This window comes from Scedosporium apiospermum (genome assembly GCF_000732125.1).
Source record: "Scedosporium apiospermum strain IHEM 14462 chromosome Unknown SEQ_SAPIO_0077, whole genome shotgun sequence".
Classification (NCBI taxonomy): domain Eukaryota; kingdom Fungi; phylum Ascomycota; class Sordariomycetes; order Microascales; family Microascaceae; genus Scedosporium; species Scedosporium apiospermum.
In genome coordinates this window covers 623,220-651,192 of record NW_015971778.1, presented here as the reverse complement: position 1 = coordinate 651,192, position 27,973 = coordinate 623,220, and the positions used below count along the sequence as shown (strand labels likewise).

Here is a 27,973-nt window from a genome sequence, read left to right as displayed (position 1 = left end):
GCTCTGTTCGTAATGGTAAGAATCCCCAGTGCCCCTTCGTGGGAAAGCCAAGGTTGCATAAGATACCTTACGGTGTCTCTGTGCAGACTTTTCATTTTTTTTTCTGTACTACAATGCCAATTCCTCGAGAAAATATCGCATCATAATCCATTAGTGATTGTTTCCTTGTTCGGCTAGTGTCCCAATCCCATCCAGCCACGTCCAATAGTCGAACTATGAACTCTAACAACACCACCTCTAATGACCATCTGATGCCAGATATCGACCAAATTCTGCGTAGCGTCCCACTAGCAGGTTCGTGAGAAGAAAAGACTGCGTCATAACCATGAGAGCGCCCCTATCCAATGACGCAAGAGACCACGGCTGACTGTCCCATGCCTTGAATAGACGGCCACAATGACTTTGCATGGATGATTCGAGGCTGGCTGCAAAACCAACTTGACCCTCTCAGCGTAAAGGACTTGGAGGATATGCCAATCGGTCAGACTGATCTACGGCGCCTGAAGAAGAGTCGTATCGGCTGCCAATTCTGGAGCGCCTTTGTCCCATGGTTAGATCCTGCCTATGATCATCACCAAAAGGTTAACTAATATTTTCCAATCTTTTCCTCAAGTCCAATCAAGACGGATGACTTTTCTACCGAACCGCTGTTGGACACTCTCAGGACCACCTTGCAGCAGATAGACCTGCTACACAACCTGTTTGACTCGTATCCCGAGACGTTTGGCTTCGTGGACAAGTCTGATGACATCTTGCCCACTTTCGAGAGTGGCCGCATCGCCAGCCTCATCGGCGTGGAAGGCCTCCATCAAATCGCCAACAGCGCAAGCGTGCTGCGGATGCTTCACCGGCTTGGCGTCCGATATGTGACCTTGTGTCATGATGCTAATAACCTCTACGTGGACTCGGCTGTGGGTGAAACAACAACTAGATCCGATTCTGCACATTTCAACTGCGACTAACTGTCGGTCTTGTCCCACCCCAAATCTAGACATCAAAGGCTCCTAGACACCACGGCCTGTCGACCGACGGCCACGAGATGATCAATGAGATGAATCGAATAGGAATGTAAGCATGAAAGCGCCTAGGCAACCCTGTTGGGGCGATGGGAGAGCTGATCTCAGTAACGTCTCTTCAGGATGGTCGATCTATCGCATACAAGCCACGCCACTCAACGCCACGTCTTGGCTTTGTCTACAGCACCAGTGATCTTCTCCCACTCGTCTTGGTGAGTAAGACCGAGCCCATAATCAGCTGCCTAACTAACAAGCAAATCTCTCTTTTCCCTTTCCTATCTATCTCAGCTTCACTCTATGTCCCCATCCCAGAAATGTAACCGACGAAGTCTTGGATCTGCTGAAAGAAAACGGGGGTGTAATCATGATCTGTTTCCTGCCCTCCCTTCTCGACCCTAGCGGCGGAAAGGACGCAACACTGGAACAGGTCGTAGAGCATATTGTGTACGCAGGGAACAGAATCGGATATTCCCATGTGGGAATCGGCTCGGATTTCGACGGAATGTTGAACGGTCCAAAGGGCTTGGACGACGTCACGCAGTATCCTCAGCTTGCGTCAGCGTTGGCCGAGAGAGGCTTGAGCGGCGAAGAGTTGCGTCAAGTGCTTGGGTTGAATATCCTTCGGGTGTTGAGAGAGGTGGAGGAAACGGCCAAACGGCAAAGGCAGAATAAAGCTGTAGTCTTGTTCGACAATGTCCCTCGGGTGTGGAACGAGGAGCAACGGTCAATTTTGGTCGAGGTAGGTTCGTCAAGGAAAATGAGTAGTCTAGCATGATAAGCAAAATGCTCCTTTGCTCATTGAAAAGCCGATATAGACTCTTTTATTACCGTGGTGTGCTATTCTTGCAGTTCGCTTTTCTGGCAATCCGCTCAATTCAGGAAGACCTTCCACGCCTTTTGACTAAATTCCATGACGAAGACAGAAACTGCCAAGGACTGAGAATTATTAATTATTGACGGAAAATTGATGATTCAGTTAAAGCTGATGGCACTTCAAACTGGTCAATACCATAGAATCGTTATTCTAGAAATAAGAACACCTAGAGTGGCTCTCATTGCTGATGGGGAACGAGAGCTGATCTTCCTGTTTCGGATGGCTTCCTGGTAGAGAACTGGGAACCCGCATCCTCTCTATCCTCTCCTCCGGCTCCTGTATCTTGTAAGTCCTAACAACGTCAACATCCACTTCTCTTTCGATAGGACCTCCATTATATATTGTCTAATCCATTACCGAGCTCCATTCGATCAACCAAACGTTAAAGAATAGCTAAATAACGGCAACTGTACCCCCCGATTCCCTCCTTCATTGAGCAGTAGACCTTCCTCCGTCACAACGCCATATCTTCCGATGGACTGCATCATGGTAAACCCACATTGTCCTGAACAAGATGTTAACGGTGGCCGCAGCCCATGCTGAGGCGTTGTCCTCGTCGGGGTCGGCCTTAGCCTTGATGCGCTTCATGACAAAAACCAGGATCGGACGCCAAAAGCCTAAGAACATACGAACGGCACAGAATTCATGGAGCCGATTTAATTCCGGTGCGGTGTATGTGGGAAGAGACTGCAGGTAAAGTAGGTACGTCTCGGGGAAAGCGCGCTCCACCGCCCCATCGATGAGCAAGTTCTACCAAAACGGTTAGTGAATCACGCTTGAACATGCATGTGTGCGGTGTTTTCCTTTGAAAAAAAAATGAGACCTGTGTCTCTCACCATGTATCGCAGGCTCGGCAATGGTGGCGGAGTAGGATGAAAAGGGTGCCTGGCCACGAGGGTGGACACCGTGAGTGTAGGATTGGACACGGCTGCTTCTCCTCTGAGAATTCTGCGCGAAACCACCCCATCGACGGTGCCAGGGACATCACTAGTGCCTCTCCTCTTAGCGGGCCCTTGATCTAGGTCCCCAAGGCCACCGACCACCTCAGCGTCCAACATGACTTCCCGGTAGCCGGTGCCGGCCCCCTCGGAGACTTTCAGCCGATTGTAATCGGACGCCGAGAGCAGGTAGGCGACTCCATGCACCGAGGGCTCGCTATGGTCGGCCGGCCTTTGTTTTATTCCCGCCATGGCCGGCTCCGTGAACGGGACTCCGAAGACATCAAAAACAAGGATGTGTGTGTTGATCACAACGTTCTTGGCGTCAATTGGCTTGATTCCGCGCCGCGCCATGACGGCCGAGGACATGTTAGACCCATATGCAAAATACCAGACGAGGCTATTCTCCATTTCTGAAGCTGTCGCTGGGACGATCAGGTGGGAAGGAAATGAAAGAAGGGGGAGTAGTACGCGGCTCGTCCAAAGAGAAGATGACGAGAATATCGTATGAGATGTGATGGATAGCGTGATTGTACTTCTATTGGTCTTGTCCTTTCTCATTTTTATGCTTTTAATTGCTGGGAGCTTCTTATAACGGACCGGCAGAATAGAGGCAAATACACCGATAGGTAAATAAGCAATTGAGAACGATAAACAAGCTCCTCTTGACCGCCATCTCGCCTTTGAGTCTCGACCGGGCATCAAGATTCTCCACCATTCCCTTGCACACCCGTTGGATTGAACCACAACCTGCAAAATGCCTCTCGCATCGCAAGTTCTTACTCTGATCAAGGAGAATCTCCCCACAGACTCGAAAACGAGGGTTTCTATCGCGGTATTGGGCTTCACTTGCGCCTACGTCGTCTACAAACTCGTAAAGCCGTCTAAGAAGGCGGGATTACAGGTTTTCAAGATCACGGGAAACAACGTGGTTGAGGTTCTGGAGGAGGCACAGCGACAAGTATGTAGCATGGTCTCCCAGCATCGCCCTTTCTGCCATTTCCCGACCCCTAGCCGTACGCTTTTGCTAACAGGAACATCTTTCAATAGTGTCCTAACGAGCCGTTCATGCTTTCCCTTCCGGGAATGGACATGGCCGTGCTGCCTACGTCGGAAATTGAGACAATTCGAAGCCTCCCAGAATCGGAAGTGTCTATTAAGTGAGTTCAAGCCTAAAGATGCTATTTCCCCCCCCCCCCCCTTCCTCGACTTTCGCCTGACGCCGTGATTGCCACATTCTCTAGGAAACACCACTACGATGTCTTTCTGGGCGAGTATACCTACATGGGAACCAGAGCAGACGAGTTCGACAGTGCCATGCGCAATGTTTTGACACGCAACACGCCGGCGGTTTTGGCTTCCTTCGTGGCAGAGGTCGACTACGCCGTTAGGCAGAACATAGGGTCTTGCAAGAACTGGACGAACATCAAGCCTCGCCACGCCATGTCCCGCGTCGCCTCTCTCATGTCCGGAAGAGCATTCGTCGGCCTGCCACTGAGCCGCGACGAGGAGTGGGTCGAAGCTACTGTCAACTACACGCAGAACGTTTCTTGGGCCTGGATGGTGCTTACCATCCTCCCGAAACCGATCCGCTTCGTCCTAGCCCCATTTCTTCCCCAAGTCAAAGCTCTTAAGAGACAGCGCACCATCAACGAAGAGAAGCTCGCACCTCTTCTCGCAGCCAAGTATCAGAAGGAGAGCAACGGAGGCCCCGTGGGAAAGAAAGCCAAGCCGTCTACCAATGATGCCAGGGATGGTGAAGGCGGTGCTGTGCTTGACTGGCTCATATCCCAGTATTCCCACCCGCCGTCCGTTAGAGAGCTGGGACGTGACCAGCTGCTTGCTACGTTTGCGTCGATCTATAATCTGAGCAACGCCTTAACTTATGTTGTCTTCGATCTAGCTGCTACGGCCCCAGAGGATGTAGAGGCCATGAGGCAAGAAGTTTTGGACGTGCTTGGTGACAAAGGCGGCATCATCGACAAGAATTCGCTAGTGAAACTACGCAAACTCGACAGCTTTGCCAAGGAATCCCAGAGGCTCAGCCCTCCATCACTTGGTAAGTGGTCTTTTGGGTTAAAATCAGGGATGGACATCTCCTCTTGTTGACACCGGCCGCTAATACTAACCCACTGTAGTCAACATTCCCCGCATCGTAACGAATCCAAAGGGCCTCAAAACATCTACCGGTCACATTATCCCTGCAGGAACCCGCATGACAATCAACAGCCATGCCATCAACCAAGACCCAAAACTCTACAAAGATCCCACCAAATTCGACCCCTTCCGATTCTCGCGGCTTCGTGAGATTCCAGGAAACGAGCAAAAATACCAGCACGCTTCAACAGGGCTAGACAACATCAACTTCGGCCACGGGATTTGGGCGTGTCCGGGGCGATTTTTCGCCAATGCGGAGATCAAGGTCGTCCTGGCCCATCTCCTGATGAACTACGACATTAAACACAAGCCCGGTGCGCAAAAGAGCTGGCAAAAGCACTATGGACTGGCGACTTTGCCGGATAGCGAGCTTGAGGTGCTCATTAAGGAGAGATCGTAAAGCTCTCTCGCGTAAGGGAGACATTTTGTACATAACTTCGAAGCCTTCCAAGAATAAGATTGTAGATCGAACCTATTCTCACCGCTCCTGCATGACGGCGAAGGCCACAGGCAGCCTAGGCCACAATACGACACACCAATGACACTATTCACAAAACGGATCTCCACCCAAAATTAGGTAGATGGGATGATTGAGCAGAGTTGTATATAGCTACAGGTGTATGATTTTAAGCAGAGCCACCAGTTATCTCTGAAAGAGTAGACATGTTGTAGGTCTACGCGGCGAAAGCACGAACGTTGAGAGAAGTTAATTCGAAACTCTCCTCTACGCTCCTCTGAAAGATAACTGAATTTCATTTTTTCCTCCTCTTCATCAAGCAGGACGCTACAGACATCCCCAAGTGGCTCATCAGCCGAGTCTAAAAATTCTGCAGTGATAATAATTCTTCGCTACAGCTATCCACCTGGTCTAGCCGAGTCTGACCTAGCGGCTGATCATTAATCTCAAAGGAAAACCTGCGCGTACGAAGTACGATGTTGCAGACTGGAAACTAAGATTCTTCACCCGAATAGCAGCACCGGGAACTTCCGAGTTCTGCCTCATGATCCACACTCCGGGGGAAATGAGCCATCCAGCCCGGCATGAAGAACCTTCTGTGGCCAATCATTCCGCCGGAATTTACCAAAGGAGTGTTCCTTCTGGGTCGAACCGCCGCGCTGGAGTGGGTTGAAGAAAAGGTGGCGGGGTCGAGCCGGGTTGTTTAGTGTTGCGGGCCGCCGTTTGAGGTTTTCCCGCGGTCCAGCCACGCGGAAAGGCACGACACGTCGCTCGGAGACCTAGGGCCATTCGAGAAGCCGAAGGAGAGACGCGACGGGAAGAAAGGAAAAATGGCGAGCCGAGTAAGACCCTGTCCTTGGAACTAATCTAGTCTATTGAAGTTTACAAGAAAGTCACCGAGCTTACGTTCGGTCAAGACATGCCTTGACGATCCCAATCAGTGATAAGGTCGTATGCAGACTCCCACGCACCACATATTTCCATCCCATGCATCTTACATACTTGAGGCATGAGGAGTCGCCACACCTGCAGGATCCTTCTGAGCATGTTGCAATCACGTCAGGCCATGAGGGACGCCGAGTTATGGCCTGCAGCTGACGACGACTAATAGCGCAGTCCGCTCTCGCTTTCTAGATGAGAATGGAAATTGCTGCAACAAGCCCGTGTTATGTCTCCACGGATATCTTGAAGGAAACACCCCTTACTTCAATCGACCCTCTCTCCCGCACCAGGCTCGGACGGCTATCCAAGCTATGTTCCTAACAACAGGCTCAAGTCATATTATTGCAATGGTAACGAGAAGGACCTTTTGGGAATGCAGGGGCCGGCCAGCCGTGGGCCGGCTTACGACGAGCAGCTATTATTGCGAGGTCGTGGGACGAGGAGCGTCCCGCCGAGTACCTGAGCTTGGCTGCCAATGTCAAAAGTAATGCAGGGCAGCGGAGGAGTCTCCACCAAGGTGACCCAGGGAGCGGAATGGCTTCGTGGTATCAAAGGTGGAGGACCGGGCTTGAAGAATATGCGGCCTGTTCCGCGCGTGGGGAGATAAGGCCCACTACTAGTCATTTTTTAGGCGCAGCAGCAAGTCTTGGCCTGCGCTGGTCCGTAGTAGGGTGGCGTTCCTTGGGATTTGGGGGTAATATCTGCTCGTTGAGAGGGCTCGGCGAGGAAGTGAGGCATAATGAGCTAAATTCCATTGGCTGCAGAGTCTTTCATTGTTATTCTTTTAACTGGTGGCCCAGGGAAGACCCGGGGGAGGGTAGGCGGCAATGGGAATGGTTTGACTCTCGGACCATTGATAAGGAGGCCGCCTGGGGATGAGATGTCGTCAGGCCCAAGATCCATGTCCTCTAATTCTTGACAGCAATCACGCAAGACAAAGGTGTTTAAGCAATTTTTGCGCTCGTTGGCCAACCCGTATGGTACCCAGAACCCACTAAGCCCTGCCTCTATGCCTGTTACCAGCAGTGGCGCCGTGAACTCGGCCTCCCAAAACGCCCAGGGAGAGGCCGGACCTACCATGTCAACGACCAGTAAGCCTCCGCGCATGCGAACGGCCTGTACAGAGTGCCACGCTGCTAAGGTACGCGCCCCGCCGGCCCTCCTCCCTCTTTCTCTCTCTCTCCATATTAAACAAAAAATAAAATAAATAAAATAAATAAATAAATATATGCTTGGCTAACCAATTGGACACATTGAATGTAGGTTCGCTGCAGCGGTGAGAAGACGGGCTGTATACGTTGTCGACAAAACAACCTGAGCTGTATATTCAAAATTTCTATAGTTGGTCGCACATCAAAAAGGAGGAATGACGGCAGCGATATTGGCGCAGGGCGGCAAAGAAGGTCGCCCTCTGTAACAGGAGCTTTGGGCAGTGGCCGGGCTCTGGGGTCTCCAACACCCACTTCAGCTAGCAGCACCACAGTCACCAGCACCAGTACCACCATCCATGCGCTCGTCCCCGACACGTCTGAGGCAGAGTCAACGCGGTCCATGAGCCCCATCAGTTACTTCGTATCGACTGATAAATCAGACTACAATGCTCCGCCGATCGACTTCTCCGACGAAACCTTTGGCTGGAACTGGGAGTTACCCGACAATACCAACCAACCATTGCCCGAGGAACCGGGTTCAGCAACACTCCTAGATGGGCGGGCAGAAAAGTCGCACTCTTCATCCTCGGGCGACTCGACGATCGTGATAGAACCAAGTCTACCACACTCCCTATTCCGCGGCGAGAGCGATGAGGGTAGAGAACGGATGGCTCAACTCTTATCTCTTTGCCGGATGACATACGGCCTCGAAACGCATCTACAATCCAGAATGGGAACCCTCGACGAAATCATGAAACTCAACAAAGCCTGCCTCGCCGAGGTCGTCAAACTGACCAGCGGGAAGCAAAAGGGCCAAGTGTGTAGATGCTCGTTCATTATGATCGCCACTTGCCTCGACATCATGCTCGTCCTATTCGAGGACGTCGTCCGGTCGTCAGGTCTTGATCCGCGCGGCGGTGGGCCACGCTCCGACACTCGAATGCCGAGTCTGCAATTCGGCGTGTTCGAGCTAGATCCGCAGGAGCAGCTGGTCATAACGAGGAGGATCCCGGCAAGGGAGCTACAGAAATACCGAGATGTTGTCCGGGCTCTGGCTGCCGAGTTCCAAGACCCGTCGGCTGATTTCTTCCGGAAGTTGATGGGGCAGTGGTGCATGTCGCTTACGAGCCGGCTTGGGCAGCTGCGGGTGATAGATGTAGAAAAATCAGGGGAGTCGACGGTAGTGGTGGGCACTTCTTACAGTCAAGCACTTTTCATATAGACGATAATTTTAAGCCGCAAGTTACTTTCTTTTCTTTTCTTTTCTTTTCTTTTATCTCTCTGCCTCAACTAGGCATGTTGGCTCCCATCCTTCCTCTATTGAAATATGTAGATTAAGATAAACGGTGCGCACAGAGACTCTTTGGTGAACATTCCGCCCTCCATTCTAGGGACCCGGATGGAATAGTATTCAGTATGGGGAGCCGTTTTTGCCCTCCGTGCTTTGGTTCAGGTTCGATAAACTCCGGTGCAATCCTTCGGAGACTATCATACCCAATCAGCTGGTGAGCTTTGCACCGAATCACCGATCGCGGTTCACAGCTTGCGCACACACACTTATCTCTATCTGCCTGGGAATCTTTCGTATTGGTGCGCCCGACCTAGATGGGTCCATCAAGGTGTCAAATGCAAATAAGACGTGAACGTCAGCACAGATGTTCGATGTGGGAGGAACACTCGCGAGTCATCCCTCGCCTGGCAAATGCAGGTCACTATCACAGCATCGCCAGTAGCAGCCTCAAGGCATGAAAAATAGTGTCCCCCACGCCATGGAAAAGAAAAAATGTGTGCATTTGGGACGTGATGGGTGCTTAGAAATTACCACGACAAGACTTGACCGGACATTCGCGGCGCCTGGCCTTTGCGGTGGGCAGAGTTCGCTCAAGTGTGAGCCGATTTCTAGAGAGAGGATCCTTCTTGATGAAGATCCTACAATCCGCCTTCTAAAAGGGGAGTTCTGGCATCGCGAGCAACGCGAGCTTTCACTCCACTCCCGTTTTATTTTCGCGTCACAAATTTCTCATCGCTGATATCACTCGGCTCTCGTCCAGTGCGGCCGCGTATTGACCATCCACAAACTTGCTCAGATGATAGTGTACCCCCATATTTTGTCGCATGGTGGTGGTCGATAATATGAAATATAAATAGAAATAGGAAAAAGTGGCCGATAAGTCTCCGGGTTCGTGCCCACACCACGCGTAGACGCCTGTAGGATTGGAGTAACTTGCTCAAACGTGCTTAGGGCGGAATGTGCCCGGCCTACGTACTTAAGTGCGTAGCTGATCTTCTTCTCTTTTGTCGCCTGTCTGTGGATTCTGGAATAGTGTCACTAAACTTATCGTATTATCTAGCATTATTCTGGCTCCACTTATCCAGCTTTGCATCATGGACTCGACTCAGACCAGCACTCAGGCCCCAACCGTGAAGCCCACCACTGGAGAACACACCGAGTGAGGCCATCAATTCCCGTCTCTCGTGTTAACTCACGCCCCACAATACTGACGCAGATCACCAGACCGTCCCTGGACTCGAGCTATCAACTAGAATGGATTAAGAAGCTCCTTGCGCAGATCAAAGACTGTCTCAAGCAAAATAGCGACTGGCTCGGTGTTGACCCGTCGAAGCCACAACGCATCCTGGATTACGCATGTGGGAATGGTACAGTCTCGTCTGTAAGTATCAGCACCTCTCACTCAGTCCAGCGTCACCCATCTGGCTTACGGCATTTGCTAAAAAAAACACGATCCAAACAACAGGGACTACTTGACAGCTTCCCACAGGCGACTTTTCATGGAATAGACAAACTCGGTTCTCAGGTGAAATTATTCAACGAAGAGGCGTCGAAGCTGCTGGGTCCCAACCACCAAGATCGCATGCACGCCATCCAAGGCGATCTGAACGAGCCTGAGAAAACCCCGGTCCTCACCCGTCCCGAGTGGTTCGGGTTCGACTGCGCCATCATCAGCTTCGCCCTTCACCATGTCGACGATCCGATCGAGCTCCTCAAGTTGCTCAAGGCTCGTGTCAAGCCCGGCGGTACCATCGTGGTCGTCGAATGTCTCAAACAAGATGGGGCCGAAACCGATTCCGCCACTGCATCTAGTGGCATCAAGGATGGGGAGCCAAAGTATAACCCGGCTAACATGAAAGCAGTGCCGATGGGTCGGGTGTGGCCGGGGTTCTCTGTAGAAGATGTTCATGAGGATTATGCTGCTGCTGGGTGTACAGATGTGGACTTGAGGATTTGGCCTGAGCCGGTCGAGCTGCCGAAGATGCCAACGTTTGGTGGTAGGTGTACCATGTACGTCTCTAAGGCCGTTGTTCCATTGACGTTGGGATGAGGAAACTATCTAGTCATTGTAATAATGCTGCTGCCGTGGGACATGGGTCAGGTTTCGAAGCTGGTACCGCCCGAGGTTCAAATTGAGTTGAATGGCTTTTTTTTATTGCCCATACTAGGTAAATTCTCACTTCTCTAGCCGCTTGAAGGTCTTTCTCTGGGAGGGATGTCATCTTGGTTGTGAGGAATCTGGTGCAGATGAGTATAACACAAGCCTTGATTTATCATTAAGCCTTTGAATCATTTTCTGTAATAACAGATGGCACACCGGAAATAACTAGTCCCGGCCTTGGAAGTCGAAAGAAGGATGAGAACACATCTGATCTCTGCCTCAAAGTGTATCGGGTCGCTGCTCAATGGTAACACCGTCTTCGAAGGCCCAAGACCCTCATACCACTGCTCATGATCCATAATAACTAGATTCAATATTCCATCTCTGTCGGTACCAAGTTTGACAGCAACACGTCGTCGCTACTCCGCTAGATTCACTGCGCCCTCTTTACACAGCGCAACAAGAAATCAGGATGTGTAATCCAACTATCGCGGTTCCGGCTCCAATCCTCCTTATCCAACCAGCTCAACTCGTAGTTCAGCACGAGATGCACGAGCGTCTGCCGGATCATCAAGTCTGCCACGTACCTCCCCATACACTGACGAAGACCGAACCCGAACCTCCAGAAGCGATACCGCAACTCCGAACCCCTCTTTGCCAGGAACCGATCAGGCCGATACGTGGTGTTGTCCGGGGCCCACGTGTCGCTGTCAATGTTCAGCGCGTAAGAATCAACCATGAAATTGGTGCCGGCGGGGATGATGTATCCGTCCACTTCTCGCGCCGTGGGTGCCGCTTGTGGTACGCTGAACGCGGCGAGGGGCTTTAGGCGGCTCGATTCCATCACGCACGCAGCTAGGTACGTAGAGTCGCTTCGCAGATAAGCATCCATTCGGCCTTCCTCGGAGGCGAGCTGGGCTTCTGAACGCAAACGCTTCTGCACGTCCGGGTGTGCCGCTAAGAAGACCAGGTTCCAGGACAGCGCACCCGTGGTGATGTCCAAATTCGCGTACAAGGCCTCATCTAGAGTCTGCAGGAGTTGATTTTGGGTCATCTGGCCAGACTTGGTCGCCTTATACATCTGAGCAATGGGAAGCGAAGGATCGTGGGCCAGTGCGTGTGCGTGAGCCGCATCGTTGAATGCCTTCCATCGACCCTGAAATTCTCGAAGCTCGGCATTGGCCGTGGTGGGTAGCCACTGAGCCCAGGAAAAGCGTGTCAGTCCGCCCTGCACGACGTGGCGGAATATTTTCTCTCGTAAGGGGGCAAGCCCGAGGAGTTCCTGAGCCAATAGTGGCGGCAAACGGGGGTAAAATATCTCGGCAACCACCCAGAACGGCAGCATCTTCATGTCCTTGACCGGATGCAGAATCTCGTTCCCGAGGCTGCCGTTGGTATGAAGACGGTCGAGGTGATCGAGAATCTGGCGCTCGACGTTCGGGATCCGGGTCGAAGTGACTTGGTAGCCGAAAGGCATGCCCACGACTGATCTGACATTTCGCCATTCCTCTCCACTGATTAAGCCGACGCACTTTCCCAGTAGGCGGTTCATGTATGCTCCCGAATCGTTCGCCGCAGCCTTGATATGCTTATCGGAATCGGAAAATACGCCAGAGAGCTGATGTGGCTGTGTCAACACGCTATTCAACTGTCAGCCAGTCGGCCATTTCTCTTTTCCCGATCCAACATGAACCAGAATTCTTCGATAATTTGTGTTACTCACATCTCCGGTTTCATACCCGACCAGATGCGGTAAATACTGCCATATCTTTCCTTCCATGCGGGTGAGTTCTCGACGCCACTGAGAAACTTGGCTTCATCGCCTTGACCGTTAGGCCAGTGGTATGGACACGACGGCAAATCCCGTATTCCGTCTCGATGTTTAATAGGAAATCTGTGATTTAGGTAGGCCTGTTTCGCGTCTTAATCAGTCCCACCTCAGAGCTCCTTTGATAAAAGGGTATGGGCGTAGGCTTACATTGATCACACTAGAGACGGCGTCGCGGAGAACACTAGGCACGTATCCTGGAGCAAGAAGCTCGACCACGGCGACGAGAAGTAGAGGGCAAGCTGCGACTCCGACAGACGATAGTGCATATTGTATCAGGTGCATCTTCGGCAGGTGTATATGGTTGCTGATCTTACGATACGGCAAGCATGCAGACTCTAGGAACGCTAGTTCTAGCATAGTGCTACTAGTGTTAACTTGACCCTGTTCAACGTCAAGCCGCTGAAGGATTAATAAACTCGACCCTTTCTGCATCCGGGAGTCTTTAAACTGGACCGGAGGACACCTCCTCATGAGATTTGCACTGCTGTGAACAGACGTAACTCATGCTTGGTCGATCATGCGTAGAACGCAGTGGGTCCCACATCACCAATCGGCCGGCGTAATCCTATTCGGCCGCCGAGGAAACCGGAAATCAGCGACCCCGTTAGGATGTGGCCCTCCTAGCTCTACAAGATAGAGGGGGAAGGGGCTCAAATCGGTTAAGACCAGTATGATGCCTACTCCGCGGATGAAAAGAAAAAAAGAAGAGAATGGTAGAAGCCTTCAATATTTGGTTTTTGGAATTGGCCAGGAAGAGCCTGCCTCAACGCTAAGAAACACCGGAGATGCTGTCGGCAAGTCCCCAGTAAGCGGGCCGCAATCTATATCGGCCGCTGACTCTGAAAGACCGTCGGATAATCCATAGAATACTGATGACCATGGTTTATCATAGAATATCAAACCATGGGTCATATATAGAATCCTAAAACCCGCTGGAATAGGAACCGATCTGCAATAACTCTAAAGCCTAGAATCGTGGCTTGTGAGTCCTTGAACAATTGTACGTCTTAGCACGAATACCTTTACAGTCTCTACCATTGAAGCCGACCCTCAGAGTTCTCTCCTGTCCCGACCATGCAAACCTTCTACAGTCCCAAGACCCTCGTGACTTGGGACGTCCGGGCTCCGGGATGCATGGCCCTTCAGTCAATCATCACTGCCTTCTTACTCTGCACAACACCAAAAGGCTCACCGCTACGAATCGGCGTGTTACCCATCCTCCTTTACCTCAGCACCGTCTCCATACGAATAGCGTCGGCCTTCTCGCTGCAGTTGATGCTGTACCTGGGATTCGCCGTGTGCAGCTACGTCAATGTTTTCCACTGCTTCAATTTTTTGTGGCTGCGCCCCTTCGACGACGCAGATATCCGCCGTGAGATGAGCCGGTGGAAGGCGAATTCTACGAACCCGGGTCTTCTAGAGCGGGTTCACTTTACCACGGGCATGCTGTGGAGTTTCCGCGGCGTTGGGACCTCGTACGAGATCAAAAGCATGCCCAAGTTCCCTGGCGGCGTCGTCCCTTCGAAGCGCGCATTCCTGCTTCAGCAAGTCGGATGGATTGCCTTTCAATATCTATTCATGGATATCGTCACGAGTCAACCGCAGGATCCCAAGATTGCCGAGACCTGGGCCGTGGGCAAGGAATGGCTGTGGTTGCCGATGAACCCGTATCCAGTCACTAGAGAGGATCTCATAAGTCGGTTGATGGGAACGCTCATGTCTTGGTATCTGATCGGATACATGATGCTGGATACATGGTACCGCCTCTTCGCGTTCGTGTTCGTCGGGCTTGGCATCTCCGAGGTCAGGCAGTGGCCGCCGATGTATGGGACCTACAGCCAGTGTTGTACTTTACGCGGATACTTTAAGTATGTTCAGATTCAGTCTCAAGAATTTCGGAATCGTCACTGACCACCTTCTGTTTTGTTCAAAAACAGTCACTTTTGGCATCAGTGCCTAAGATTGCCCCTGCAGGGCGCCGCCAGATTCATAACACGCCGGCTTCTTCGCCTGCGACCTTCTTTGATGGAGTCGTACGTGACCATGCTCGTCATCTTCGCCCTATCTGGCCACTTTCACATCCTTCTCGATTACTGCTCAGGTATGACCTAGTGGAAGCTTTCGGGTGGAGTGCAATGCTTCACACTCATGGTCCCGGGCATCACGATCGAGGATGGTGTCCAGTGGATGTGGCGCAGATTAAAGTCGAATATGGGCGTCAGGGGCTCTCCGTTGGTTGAGAAGACGATTGGGTACATCTGGGTCTTCTTATACTTGGCCACGGTAACGCCAGTTTTCAATTATCCACTCCAGCGGATAGAGAGAAACCCCACGTACATCATCCCATGGAGTGTAGTTAAACAGTTTGCATAGATGCACAGATCGTGGCCGATAGATAGATACCCCAAGCATAACGCTGCCTCAATTTTTCCATTGTTTAACTTGCATCAGCCGTATCGCTTCTTCGAATAAGGCTGTGGGTATATTTTGCGTCTGAGGTGATACCGGTTTGCTCTGCCTCGCGTGGTCGGGTTGCGAACATGCAGTTCCAATGCTACAAATACAAGTGCGTTTGAACCTCATCGTCTGAACTCACACAACTGCCTCCCCCGTCGCGTTTTGGAAATAGGCTAAGCCGGGTATGGTATTCGATCAACGGTCGTGGTAATCTCCTTCGGGGCTGGATGGCGCTGGGCTATCGCCGCTTAGCTGGGGCTATTTTTTTATTTATTTATTTATTTTTTTTTTCTTTTTGAGGAATTTGGTAGTTGTGAACCCAAACGAGGGCCATAATCCATGCATGCGTCGTGGCTAGGATTCCACGGCTTGCGCTTTTTCAGAACAAGCCTAAAGACTTGAACCGATCGCTGCTGCCCAAGTCGATTGTCTCGAGGCATATCCGCCAAGAGCGCCCATTCTTTCTCGTCGGGGCGCTTTCTACAGCAGAGATCGTGCCGCTGTGGTGTGATGACCAAGGGTCCAAGCCCCGGTACCTCGGGATTGTAGTTTAATTCAGGGGTGTTAAGCTATATGCTGCAGAGACCTCTTGAACAAAAAGCTGGAAAACTCATGCTGTTGTGCCATAGGTCCAGCCGCGTCGGAGATCGCCGCGAGAGGGGGCTTGAAACCCGAGACAACGGTAGTGATTAGCGGTCTACCATCCACGAGAGAGCTTGCTGTCGAGTACAAAACTCTAAGGCGAGTACAGCTTCTCGATCGGGCACCAATCTACCTGGGACGTACGTCGTGCCTTGCTGCTATAGCGGCACCTTGACCAAAACGATTGGCCAATCCGTGAGAATCATTAACACATTCTCGGTGGGAAGAAAGAAGAGAGCAGGTGCCGGAGAGGTGTATGAAGAAGGTCGCACTCTCGAGTCTCAAACCGTCGCATCCAAGCCCCAAATTCCGCAATACATCTAGTGTGGAGGTGGCAACCAAGACCCATCTCTTGAGGAAGGAAAAATCTTGCCTACGAGCGCACAACCCATACCAAATAAACTATACAGGAATGAACAAATTGTGGTATCGTCAAGGGATCTGGGAGCTAAGCTGACTGGTTCAAGCCTTCTCCTCTAAGCAGCCGGTGAAAATGCTAGAGGTGTTCCCGGTCCGACCCCGGGTTGGATCGTGGATGTAATCGGGGATTTCATGGCAGGCTGGCTCAACGCGGGTGCCGATAGTTTTTTTTTTTTTTTTTTTTTTTTTTTTTTTTTTATCGTTCCATCCCTTTTATCCTTTTTACTTTTTCCCTTTTCAATCCTACCATTTCTTTTTACGGCGGTGGCTCTTGGTTTACCATTGACGATTCGTTGGAAGCACTCGATGGGCTCGAGGAAGAGCCAGGATTTATTTCTGTCCCTCTGCCCAGAAAAAATTCAAGGGATAGCCGTCTCCCGACGCATTGGATGGGCTAACCGGTCCGATAGGGTAATCTAAATCTGGGGTTACACAGACGCGTTCTATTTAGCATACGAGCTCTTGGTGGTGGTCATTTGATTTCCATCCACGGCCGGCACGGCACGCCCAGAATTAAATCATGGGGTCACGTCGTTGGTGAGGAGTACCGAGTCTCTTTTCTGTTTTAAAATAGCCCCTTCCCTTTCCCTACCCAGATTCTGAGTCCAACTGGGGCGGGGACGGACAGGATTTGACGCCTGCAACAGCTCGAGAACAAATCTCTCCAAGTTTTTGAGGCCGCGTCGTATTGGCTTCTATCTTCCCTCTATGCTTCTCCAACCTCCAATTATTTCCACAAGCGGCCCTTTTTCGTTCATGTATACCCACCAACTGAACGGGTTACCGCTGACCAAAATCCTCCAGCAGCTCACTGAAGTGCCCAGTTTTTCAACAAAGACAGGAGAACATAAGACACCTGTTCCTGAGGCCTAAAAACACAAAACGAAAACGAAAAACAAAATGCCATGGCCCTGGTTCCGGTTATCCCTGCCCTGTCGGCTCCTGATCCTCCTATTTGGCCTAATGACCGACACATCCCAGACAGAGAGTAACATCACTCCGGTCGGGGCAACGCTTGAGCTCGACCTTGTGTTTCCAACCCCGAACGAAGCCTACAGACGCGTATATCCCTTTCCGATAGTTTTCGCATTCCAGGGCATGAAAGTGGGGTGGCCCCATCACATCGATATGATCTGGGAGCTCGTGGGCAGAGGCCCAGATGGGCGACGTGAGGATTGGCATGGGGGAGGCTTTCCCATCGACTTGCCACCGGATATGAAACGGAATTCAGGTCCGGGAAAATTGCCCTCCATAGCTTGGACAAATGGACAAGTCCCAAATGGGGAGGACACCTTCTTCTTCATCGTTGGCGCCTCCAACGTGCTCAACTCCACGGTAATCGACTTCACCATCAGTTATAGCTTTCGCTTTCATGTCAACTGTACTGTTGACGAAACCACAGGTTCCCTTCTTAGCGACAGCGCCACCAATTCCTATCAGATAGATCGATCCGTTACCTTTTCGATTGATAATGAGAAAGGACTCGACCCTGCTCTGGTGCCCATTCCAGGAGACAATTGCCCGGCAAGCCTCGCTACAATCCGGATCAAGGAGTCGTTGAACGATTATTCGGCACCTGGACTCGAACCACCGTGTGCGATCTTAGATGATGAGAACCTTAACCCGGAGCCATCGCCCTGCTTGGTAAAACCCCCCTCCGACCTGCAATCTTCCGTATCGAGCCACATGCTAGAAACGGCAAGATGTACGACGGGGTCTTGGCCTGCTGAGACCCTCGTTGCGCCATGCGACCATGACATGACCCGTTCCGAAGGAGGGAAGAATCTCAAATCGGGAGGAACCTCGTTAAGCTTTACAGTTCCTGTGGTCATGCTTGGGAGCGCCATGGCGGGCCTGGCTAGTACATGGGTGATATAGATCAAATAGCTTAGCCTTAACGGCACATAATCGGGCTTTGGTGTTGGTCGTGGCATTTCTGGGACGTCGGGTACCTACTAATGCGCTATTCTTTTTTTGCCGTGGCTTTGATCGAATGCAATTGAGAGCATACATGCGCCCGCCAATGAAGACATTCTAGGGGTCTGTCGACTGAGGCAAATCACTATTTGATAATTATTGTCTCAATGTCTTGCCGGGCCCACCGAGTCCGCGATAAACATAAAATGTTCACCCGGTTTGGCTGGTCGACCGTTTCGAGCCACACAAGGCACGAGGTGAAAAGTCGAAACCCGTCGGTTTTTGGATCCCATGAGTCGTGATAAGGAAATCTCTGGTGCATATAAGAACATAATGTGCTATGGAACTGGTTATAGAAATGAACTGCACATGATTAGTCCGCGATACATACTGGCAGAGATCTAGACGCAGGCAGACGGCATCCTCAGAGTTGACGGGGGCAAAACATTCTAAGAAAAGAGAAGCAGCAGTAAATACTAAAAGAATACAAAAAGCATGAAAGTGTAAAGTGAGTTTCATGTATGAACCCCGTCCTTTAACCCGTTCACGACCACGTCTCTTCCCTCTGCCCGGTACGCAAGCTGAACCGCCACGAGTTCTGCCAGCTCCGTCAACGACTTGCTCTGGATCAGATCTAAGATAGACAATTCAACTCCAGTTTGCGCTACGAGCCAATTTCGAATTTCCACTGCAACAAGCGAGTCAACACCGTGCGCAGTAAGATCCTTGGACACGTCAACCTCCTCTGTGCCGAACATGTTCATGATTTCCTTTGATAGTCCGCCGAGGATGGACGACGAGGCTTCGCCAAAGCTCATCTCACTAGAAAGGAGACCGCGAAGTTTGGCGTCTTTCTCGACGGGCGTGGCCGCGGCTTGATGAGAAGACTCTCGGCATCGAAGGGCGTCGAAGCGGCTGTCTTGAAGCCAGCCTCCATCGTGCCCATCAGCGCCACTCGACCTAGGCTTAATACCCGTGACAATTTGTTCGTTGTGTGGGTGCAGGAGTGCATGATCTAGGATGCGGTGTACTTCTTCCTCCTGCAGCATTGTGATCCCGTTCTGTGATAAACGATTGGAGATGCGGTGGTCGCCCGCGACGTAGCCAACAGATTGAACCATGCTCAGATCGATGCATACTGCATGTAGACCTCTTGCTCTTCGAAAACGAGCAAGGGAATCTTGGTAAGCTCCGCCAGCAGTATAGTTGGCCTGACCCGGAGATCCGGTAACGCCAAGGATGGATGAGAACATGACAAAGAAGTCCACGTCGGGGAACTGCCGATGCAGGTTTCTGCTTCCGAGTATTTTGGGTGCCACAACAGCTTTGAAGCCGTCGAGTGTCATTTGTTCAAACACAGAATCCTAGATTTCCTGTTAGATACCCCGGGTCTTTGGGTCGATAGAAGGAAGAACCGAACTCACTTGCAGGACCATGGCAGCTTGGAATACGCCCCGAATGGGGGGCATGTCTGCGCAACTAGCCAGCGCCCTGGCAAGCTGCGTCTCATCCGAGACATCGCATGCCACTGCACGCGCGTTACATTGTAACTCAGCGAGAAAGTTGTCCATGGACGCGTTCCGCGACATGATGATGAGATTCTTCGCGCCACGTTCGACCATCCATTCGCAGAATGACCTTCCGATACCGCCCATACCACCAACTATGAGGTATGATACATCTCCCCTGAGCTGTACACGAGGGGGACTGCGTTTCACATAGAAGGTGGCCAGATTTGCTTTCTGTCTTTTCTCAATTCGGCAACATTATGTCCTGTTGAGATACACTTACTGAGACCAAGTCAGAGTCGCCGACGGTAATCACGACCTTGCCGCGATGCTGACCTGTTTGCATGGAGCTGAGAGCTTCAGCAAGGCAGGAGATTGGGTACGTCGTAATTGACTCTGTCACTGCAACGAACTTTTCGTGCGCTAGACGGACAACTTCGTTAAGTGCCCGGCATACAATCTCTGGCCGTCTCGATGCCCAAGCCACCAAGTCAACAGCGTTGAACGCCGTATTGGGGCGGAAAGTAGCCTTGGAAAGCTGATTGTGGTATCCCAAATCCGCCTTGCCCAGTTCGATGAACCGCCCGAAGTCTCCCAAGCAGTCGAAACTCTCCTGGATGTCCGGGCCAGGCAGAGAATTCAGCACAACATCGACGCCTTTGCCGTTAGTCTTTTCCATGATGGCCGAAGAGAAGGAAACGTGCCGACTCGACAAGATGTTACTCTCTGGAATCTGTAGGGTTTCCATGAGAAGTTGACACGTTCGCTTGGTGTCAACAATGGCATAAATATCGGCCCCGATCCAACAGCAGAGCTTTATAGCAGATTGTCCGAGCTCGCTTCCCGCTGAATGAATCAAGACCGCTTCTCCCTTGTCAAGCTTCGCCACTTCGAGCAGAGATATATAGGCAGCCACTAAGGAGGCAGGTAGGGTTGCCGCAACTTCAAATGTCATGTCATCGGGAATTTTAGCAGCGCTTGACCAATGCACCCGAGAGCGAGAGGTCCAGCCGTCGAAGAGTAAACAGCACACCCGGTCCCCGACATTGAAACCCCGGTTAGCGGCCTCGCTGCTGAGGCAGGTGATGACCCCTGAGCACTCGGATGCTTCCAAACTAGCTCCTCCTTCCAAAGGGTCAAGGATGCCGGTAGCAACCGGATCGTGTGTGTTCAGCCCGAATGCCTTCGGGCTAACTTCGAGGTAGCCAGGAGGTAACTCATCATCAGGGCGTCGGCTGACCTCCTCAATGAAAAGGGGAGTATCTTGGCCTCCGAGAACCCCACGACGTAGCCGAACTGGACTGTCTAGCGTACTCAAGGGTTCTATCGTTGGCTCCAAAAACACAGTGTCGCTTCGTCCAACGTAGTCGTTGGGGGTCTTGCTTGTGAAGAGTCGCGGGACGTGAATAAAACCCTGCCGTTCACAGTACTCCCAATCTCGCGTAAGACTCTCGGAGCTCGAATCAAATGCAGCAGAAAGAACGTCGCAGATGGCTGCTGCAGTCTCGGGGGTCCATGGCGACCGCTGTGGGGAGACATCGAGCGTTACATACCGTTTCCCACGATATTCATGCCTCAAAGTTCTCAGCAATCCATGGCTTATACTTGCCTCCGGTTCCTCAGACTCTATGGAACCACCTCTTGTAACCCAGAGAAGACCCTCACAGGCGGTGGCCATTTCCTTCACAGCAGCAAACTGATCCGCATCCATGTCAGCTAGAATAACCTTGTTCAGGTCACCCAGGTAAATGCAGGTCTTTCCCTGGGCGCAAACAGAATTCAGCGTCTTGATCTCCGGCGGAGTGCCGATTACGGTAGACAGTTCAGCCTGGATGCTATGCAGCCAGTCTAGCGGTGGGGAATCGGATGCGCAGACAAGGACCACATTGTGATGGTAGATCGGAGGGTTGGGTTTCGCAGTGGACATCATCACGCTGAAGCTGTAAAATTCTTTGTCCTCGCAATCGCGAAGCTCATAATCTAATCCTGTAAAGCCAGTCCGGCGGAGCACTTTGTCCCAGAAGAGAACAGTGAGTGACGGTGAAGTCTTGCGCTCTTCTTCCTCACCTACTCCAAGGTTAGTGGAGGGGTTATTGACATCACGAATAGGGGGGAACCAGCGTACTTAGCCACCAGCCTGGGAGAAATCCAAATGCCAGGAAAACATCCAACGAGTCTTGGGTTGTCTCGATGAGGACAAACTTTCCTCCAGGTTTCAGCAGACGACGAACATTGCCCATCGTATTATCCATAGACCTCGTCGCATGGAGCACTTGACACGCGACAATAATGTCATATGAGCCACAATCAAATCCTTGCTGCGCCGGATCGTTCTCGATGTCCAGCTTCCGGAATGTCATGAGGTCCTTCCAGGGCTCGAAGCGTTTGCGGGCAGCTTCGAAGAATCCCGGGGACACGTCAGTGAAGTCGTATTGACCGAAGAGAGCTCCCTCATCATCGCCATCACGTCCGAGGGCGTCGAGGATGGCCTGGGTGCCGCCGCCTGTGCCTCCTCCGATCTCCAAGATCTTCGCCCGGGGGTGCTTGTGCGCGACAGTTTTGACCAGCTCAGCAATCTGACGAGTTGAACGATCCCACTTGAGGGCACGGAGGTAATAGCGATATAGAAGGCCGCCCTCGAGCATTAGCTCAAGTGGCGTGATTTCTCGTCTCAATAGTGGCAGGATGCGAGGCCCAATTCGTTGGATCATTTCGCCATTGACGCTGGTTGCAGCAACTTCATCGAATAACGATGCTTTCTCCTCGTCAGAGTCAGTGAGCTACTTCGAGCTTTCCGACCCCAGGTTATTTTTCGAGGCCAGCGCCAATTGGGTTTTCATCCATTCGTAATGCTTGGCATGATGCCATTCGAGATTCTGGGCGTCCTCGTCAGTTAAGGACCTGATGGCATCCTGGATATAATACACTACTGCTCGCCGCAGCTTCATCATCGTAGCTATCTCTAGATCATCAGTCGGATACTTCAGATGATCGAGGGCATGCCTCGACTTTGAGAAAGACAAGTCCTGGCCCCAACGAATGGTGCTGCAGATGTTAGACGCTTCTCCATGTTTCGGTGCGTTACCGGCACCGTCCAGGCTTTGGTACGCGAGACCCTGGATTTCCAGCACCGCATCCGAAGAAGGATCGTCACCGTCAAAAACAGCTAAGTTAGTCTGGAAGGACTGTGAGCTTTGGGGCCCTTTATGCAGGTGCGTTTCGAACTGGTGGCCGGAATCATTCTTGATGTCCTGCCTCAAGCACAAGCGCTTGATCGATCTAGGGACGAACGGTGAGTCGAGGTTGGTTCCTAACCCGGGAAGCACAGTATACGCAGCCTGGAAGACCGAGTCTAGGGTTGTAGGGTGAACGAGACACTCGGTCGTTTGTAGCTTCCCAGACGATGGCGATGAGGCTCCGGCAACGGAGAAAGTGACGACACTTTCCTTTCGGTTAGATACCACTGTGCTCATATTCTGGAATGCTGGCCCGTGGCGGATCCCAACGGATCGAAGCGCCGCCCACACATCTTCTGGATCGACCCGTCGAATGTATGTTGTAGACTTGGTATCCCTCTTGGTGGTTGTGAACTTTAGATCATCTATAAGATCGCTGTCCGTGTCGTTGCCAGTGGTGAACTGAACTCGGATGGAACCGTGGCAGTGTTCCGACCAGATGTTGTCGCCAGTGACGGAGTAAACTCGAAACTCTTGCCAACCGCTAGTACCCAGGGAGCTTTCGCTGCACTGGGACATTGTAAGCTGGACCTCTTGACCTTCAACGTCGGGAATTACCAGAGCATTGACAAATTGGACGTCGCGGAGATTGTAGCCAATGATTTCACGGCCAGGACACTTGCGCCTTGTTAGCATTGATGCTGCCTCGATGGCCATGCATACGTAGCCGGCACCGGGGAAAATGATATTGGATCCCACGACATGGTCGCGGAGCCAGGGGAGGTCAGAAGTTCTCAGGATATTTCGCCATGTCGGCGTAGAAGAGTTTGCACTGGACTGATAGGTCCCGAGAATGTCATGCGGCGGATCATTTCGCTGTCGCCAAGCCTTGTTGACTCGTGGCTCATGCCAAAAGCGAGTAGTATGATTCCATGGGTATTCTGGTAGGTCGTGGAGAACACGAACGTCACGACTAAGGCCAGGGAAGTTGACGGCCTTGAGGTCGACAGGATACCCCTTGCGAAGAAGCTCACAGACTAGCGTTTGCATAGTCTCGATCGCATTTTTCTTGCGTACCAGGCAGTTGAGGTACGATATTTTGCTGCCATTGAGCTCTGGAAGCGTTAGGAGATCTTGGATGGGACCCCCTAATGAGCCATGTGGACCCAGTTCGATGGCCACATCGACGTTTTGAGAAGACCCAGATCGATCCGCAGACTGGCCGGAGATACACATGTTCCGGAACGATGCCGCAAATTCAACGACTCCAAGCATGTTATCGTTCCAGTACTCGGGCGTTGCGAGTCTTTGGAGATCCGCCAAGTGGTTGCCTGTCATGGAGGATGAGAATATCACATCCTTTGTTGGTTTTGAAGGCTTCAATATCGGTCTGAGCTGTGCCATTTACTTTTCCGAAATAGGGGACATGTGTGGGGAGTGGAATGCCCCGTTTATACGCAACCGTCTGCAAAACACCTCGTCCATGGCGAGGAGATCTTCCAGTTCCGCAATGGCCGAGATGTCTCCGGAGGCGGTGACTCTGTTCTGGCTGTTCACGCACGCCACCCCCACTTTACCATCTCGGACACGGGAAATATACGCTTCAGACTTTTCACGACCTAGGCCGATGGCCATCATTCCGCCCTTTCCAATGATGTTTTCCGTTTCGGCCGAGAGAGCGCCTCGAAGATACGGAATAGCTATCGCGGACCGGGCATCGAGAGCCCCAGCAGCGTATGCAGCGGCCACTTCGCCACTGGAATGGCCGGTAACGGCTGTTGGATGCACACCCCAGGAGCGAAGCAAATCCACGAGGGCAATTTGGATTGCGCAGCACAGCGGCAAGCTATATTCGAGGTTCCGGACGTTGGTTGTGTCCTCGTCTCGACAGAGCTCCTCTGTAACCATTGTCAGCTAGTGGAAATTGGGAGTCGGAGTAGTGGAACGAGCAGAGGAAGTTTCCGTCGCGAATACCTACCCATCAACGACCATCTGGCACCCATTTCCTTGATATAACCGTCTAGAGCCTCGAGGCTTGTTTTGAATACCGGGTAGCTGTGTATCAGCTCTCGGCCCATAGAATACGACTGAGCACCCTGTCCATTGAATACAAAGCCTAGCCGAGGCTGGGGAGGGGTGCGGACGGGCGCGAATTTGTCGCATGCTAGAGCGGCGGCCAGGCTTGGTACGCAACTGGCAGAATACGCTGCCACCCAGGGGAATACCGAACGACGCTCTCCAAGGGTGTATGCTAAGTCGTGGAGTAGTCGGTCGTGGTGCATTGGATTGGTGGATAAGAGGTAGGTTTGCAAATCGGCAGCGCGCCTCTTACACGACTCTTCATCTCTAGCCCTCAGGGCAAATACCCTGCTAGTCTAAAACATCATTGAAGTTAGTACTTGGTGGATTCAGTGAGATATAGAGAGAAATAGAAACCTGCCTGCGTCTTGGAAGTTCCGTTTATGATACCATTCGGATGCGTAGTATCAAGCCTGTCACGGCTTGGTACGCCATTGGAAAGGATAGTACCATTTGGAATGGCAACCCGTTTCAAATCAGGAGTGACATCCAATACTATATCATGATTGACCTTCTCGGATCGCGTCGTTCCATTCAGACTTTCACTCACATCCTGAGAGGTACCATTCTTTCCGTTGGTCGTATTGGAGATTGTGATACTCTTCCCAGCACCATTCGCTCCTGGAATGGGGTCGTGATTTATCGTCAATGTAGACGGTTGAGTTGGCTCTGGTCGGTACTCTTCAATAATAACAGGGGCATTCGCACCTCCAAACCCAAAGTTGTTGATGGAAGCTCGGCGTACGCTTCCCTTCAAGGGCCATGGCACAAGCGGTTGTGGGAATCTAGACAAGTCAGTGGCAATACACACGCTGGAGGGGCTGGAGGGAGGTGTATTTTGACCTACCGTGACGTTCCACCCCGAGAGATCCAACTTCTCATTCTGGCGCTTGAAATTGCAGTTCGGAGGGACTAGTCCCTTCTCGAGACCCAAAACGACCTTGATGATACTCGCAAGGCCACTTGCAGCTTCAGTATGCCCAATTGCCGTTTTCACCGAGCCTACTAATAACGGTTGACTCCTGTCATTGGCACGACTCGCTGCACCAATTACGTTGGAGATAGCTCGCAGTTCGATGGGGTCCCCGGTGGGTGTGCCGGTGCCGTGGGCCTCCACATAACCAGTCTCCGCCGGATCAACACCTGCTTGTCTGTAACAGGTGCGCATGAGCTCTTCCTGGGCCTCTTGGCTAGGTGTCGTGATTGTCGGGGTCTTTCCGTCTTGGTTCAGGGCCGTGCCGCGGATGATTGCCCGGATGGGATCACCAGCAGCAATCGCGTCATCAAGCCGCTTTAGTATGATGGCGGCTACGCCTTCGCCGCGGCCGTACCCGTTTGCTCTGTGGTCGAAGGCATAGGAGATTCCGTCCGGAGAGAGAAACCTAGAGGAGAGTTAACATGGATGATTTCACATTTTCCGGGGAAGATGGTTCCTTCTCACCCGATGCTTGACATGGACACGAAAACGTCCGGGTTCAACATCAGGCTGGCGCCGGTGACCACTGACGCGCCGGATTCTCTTGCTCGAAGATTTTGACATGCCAAGTGCAAAGCAGTCAAGGTGGTAGAGCAGCCGGTATCGATCGTCATACTAGGGCCGTGAAGGTCGTAAAAATGCGACACACGGTTGGAGGCCATGGTTGCCGCGTTGCCAGTCATGAAGTATCGCGGCAGCGTATCAGGATCTCGAGCCAAGGTATCATGGTAATCGCGAACCATGCACCCGGCGTACACAGATGTATCTGAACCCTGGAAATCCGACAAGGTTATACCCGCTGTGCACGTCAGCTTTGTAAGAATTTCCCCTTCCACCCCCGCGATTTGTTTTCTTTTCTTTTAACTGATTCTTTTCCATGAGAGTGAAGGGCCTACCGCTTTCCATTGCTTCATAGACGATCTCGAGAGTAAGCCTATACTGTGGGTCTAGAGTCTGTGAATCGTTAGATATATGGAGCAGTGCCTTAGAGGAGACAGGTGTATGCATACACTGGCAACCTCGGCGGATAGGTTGAAGAATGGCGCATCGAATACCGCGGGATCCTCTTTCAGGAAATGTCCGCCTCGAACATTCGTCTTCACGAACCAAGAGTTAGTCTAATCTGTCAGCAGAGACATGTTTATATTTGTCAAGGACCATACCGAACCGATCCTCTCTCCGTTCGGATGATACAGGCCTTTGGTCGCGAACCTAGTTTCGGATATTTCTGACCATCCACAGCGACCGTTGGCAAGCATATCCCAGAGCTTCTCGGGTCCGGTAGCATCACCGGAAAATCTGCACGCCATGCCAACAATGGCAATAGGTATATCTGACGACGCCATTGCCCTGAACTCGCAACTCCCGTCCTCGCGATACGCTGCGACGGAGGGCACGTTCAATTGTTGGACTTAGCTCACATGTGCCGTTTGTGTCTAGGTCAAGATGCGATGAATGGGGCAGCTGTCTTGGTAATATAGATTTATATTGACCAAGTCTTCGAGGTTCAGACACCTCTAGGAACTCGGGAGTAGATCGGCTCCGAGTCCCGGGCACTTGCCCCCATTGTCGGATTTTCTAACCAAACCACCGGACACAGAGCACCAAGTTAGCCGGCGAGCCACTAGGGGGAGCCGGGGAGTTGGCGGACCGGACAATGCCTGGAGCGCCCAACTGGACAACTGCTGTGCGCTTCCCGCGGCCAATCCACTCAGACCTGGCTTCCTCCATCGGGCACACTGTAATTATCACTTAGTTCGCAGCGGACGCACTCTAATGCAAACCGACGCTCTAAGGAGCAACGGTGGACCGCCAATTGGAGTGCGAGGAGAACATGGGCAGACCTAGCGGGCCGCAGATTTATACGCTTCGGCCCGACAGATAACGGGGCTTCCCTATATTAAGCTCCGCGAGTCAGCCATGCGTCCGCTTTGAGTTCAATCGGAGAGTTGGGTGGCTTTTGTGAATTCAGTGAAAACGAATGGATATTGGTCTACCGGTCTAGCAGTAACTACCACAAATGAGAGCTATTATGCTGCC

General features: G+C 51.8%; 7 protein-coding genes and 2 pseudogenes across 7 annotated transcripts; 6 read left to right on the top strand and 3 right to left on the bottom strand.

Annotated features, from left to right (window-relative positions):
- Positions 1 to 215: 215 nt before the first annotated feature.
- SAPIO_CDS1827 lies at positions 216 to 1,956 on the top strand (annotated as a pseudogene; the record flags this gene model as incomplete).
- Positions 1,957 to 2,319: 363 nt separating this feature from the next.
- On the bottom strand, positions 2,320 to 3,239 carry SAPIO_CDS1826 (Uncharacterized protein; the record flags this gene model as incomplete). Its single annotated transcript, XM_016785006.1, has 2 exons — positions 2,320 to 2,640; positions 2,727 to 3,239. 2 exons carry the CDS (start codon positions 3,237 to 3,239, stop codon positions 2,320 to 2,322), a joined length of 834 nt encoding a protein of 277 aa, XP_016645303.1.
- Positions 3,240 to 3,585: 346 nt separating this feature from the next.
- SAPIO_CDS1825 (putative P450 monooxygenase) lies at positions 3,586 to 5,385 on the top strand (the record flags this gene model as incomplete). Its single annotated transcript, XM_016785005.1, has 4 exons — positions 3,586 to 3,789; positions 3,879 to 3,988; positions 4,073 to 4,887; positions 4,967 to 5,385. 4 exons carry the CDS (start codon positions 3,586 to 3,588, stop codon positions 5,383 to 5,385), a joined length of 1,548 nt encoding a protein of 515 aa, XP_016645302.1.
- A 2,008-nt stretch (positions 5,386 to 7,393) lies between these two features.
- On the top strand, positions 7,394 to 8,757 carry SAPIO_CDS1824 (uncharacterized protein; the record flags this gene model as incomplete). The annotated part of the gene is made up of 3 exons (XM_016785004.1): positions 7,394 to 7,525; positions 7,648 to 7,660; positions 7,727 to 8,757. 3 exons carry the CDS (start codon positions 7,394 to 7,396, stop codon positions 8,755 to 8,757), a joined length of 1,176 nt encoding a protein of 391 aa, XP_016645301.1.
- A 1,163-nt stretch (positions 8,758 to 9,920) lies between these two features.
- On the top strand, positions 9,921 to 11,238 carry SAPIO_CDS1823 (uncharacterized protein; the record flags this gene model as incomplete). Its single annotated transcript, XM_016785003.1, has 4 exons — positions 9,921 to 9,985; positions 10,051 to 10,207; positions 10,352 to 10,836; positions 11,157 to 11,238. 4 exons carry the CDS (start codon positions 9,921 to 9,923, stop codon positions 11,236 to 11,238), a joined length of 789 nt encoding a protein of 262 aa, XP_016645300.1.
- A 122-nt stretch (positions 11,239 to 11,360) lies between these two features.
- SAPIO_CDS1822 (Cytochrome P450 monooxygenase) lies at positions 11,361 to 13,040 on the bottom strand (the record flags this gene model as incomplete). The annotated part of the gene is made up of 3 exons (XM_016785002.1): positions 11,361 to 12,567; positions 12,651 to 12,838; positions 12,906 to 13,040. The coding sequence occupies 3 exons, from the start codon at positions 13,038 to 13,040 to the stop codon at positions 11,361 to 11,363; spliced, it is 1,530 nt and encodes a 509-aa protein (XP_016645299.1).
- Positions 13,041 to 13,832: 792 nt separating this feature from the next.
- On the top strand, positions 13,833 to 14,870 carry SAPIO_CDS1821 (Uncharacterized protein; the record flags this gene model as incomplete). The annotated part of the gene is made up of 2 exons (XM_016785001.1): positions 13,833 to 14,626; positions 14,696 to 14,870. The coding sequence occupies 2 exons, from the start codon at positions 13,833 to 13,835 to the stop codon at positions 14,868 to 14,870; spliced, it is 969 nt and encodes a 322-aa protein (XP_016645298.1).
- A 2,370-nt stretch (positions 14,871 to 17,240) lies between these two features.
- SAPIO_CDS1820 lies at positions 17,241 to 18,155 on the top strand (annotated as a pseudogene; the record flags this gene model as incomplete).
- A 554-nt stretch (positions 18,156 to 18,709) lies between these two features.
- SAPIO_CDS1819 (LovF) lies at positions 18,710 to 27,279 on the bottom strand (the record flags this gene model as incomplete). The annotated part of the gene is made up of 13 exons (XM_016785000.1): positions 18,710 to 19,558; positions 19,619 to 19,885; positions 19,986 to 21,769; positions 21,828 to 22,426; positions 22,487 to 24,209; positions 24,336 to 24,776; positions 24,857 to 25,129; positions 25,211 to 25,253; positions 25,508 to 26,339; positions 26,399 to 26,732; positions 26,830 to 26,887; positions 26,944 to 27,030; positions 27,097 to 27,279. 13 exons carry the CDS (start codon positions 27,277 to 27,279, stop codon positions 18,710 to 18,712), a joined length of 7,473 nt encoding a protein of 2,490 aa, XP_016645297.1.
- Positions 27,280 to 27,973: the final 694 nt, after the last annotated feature.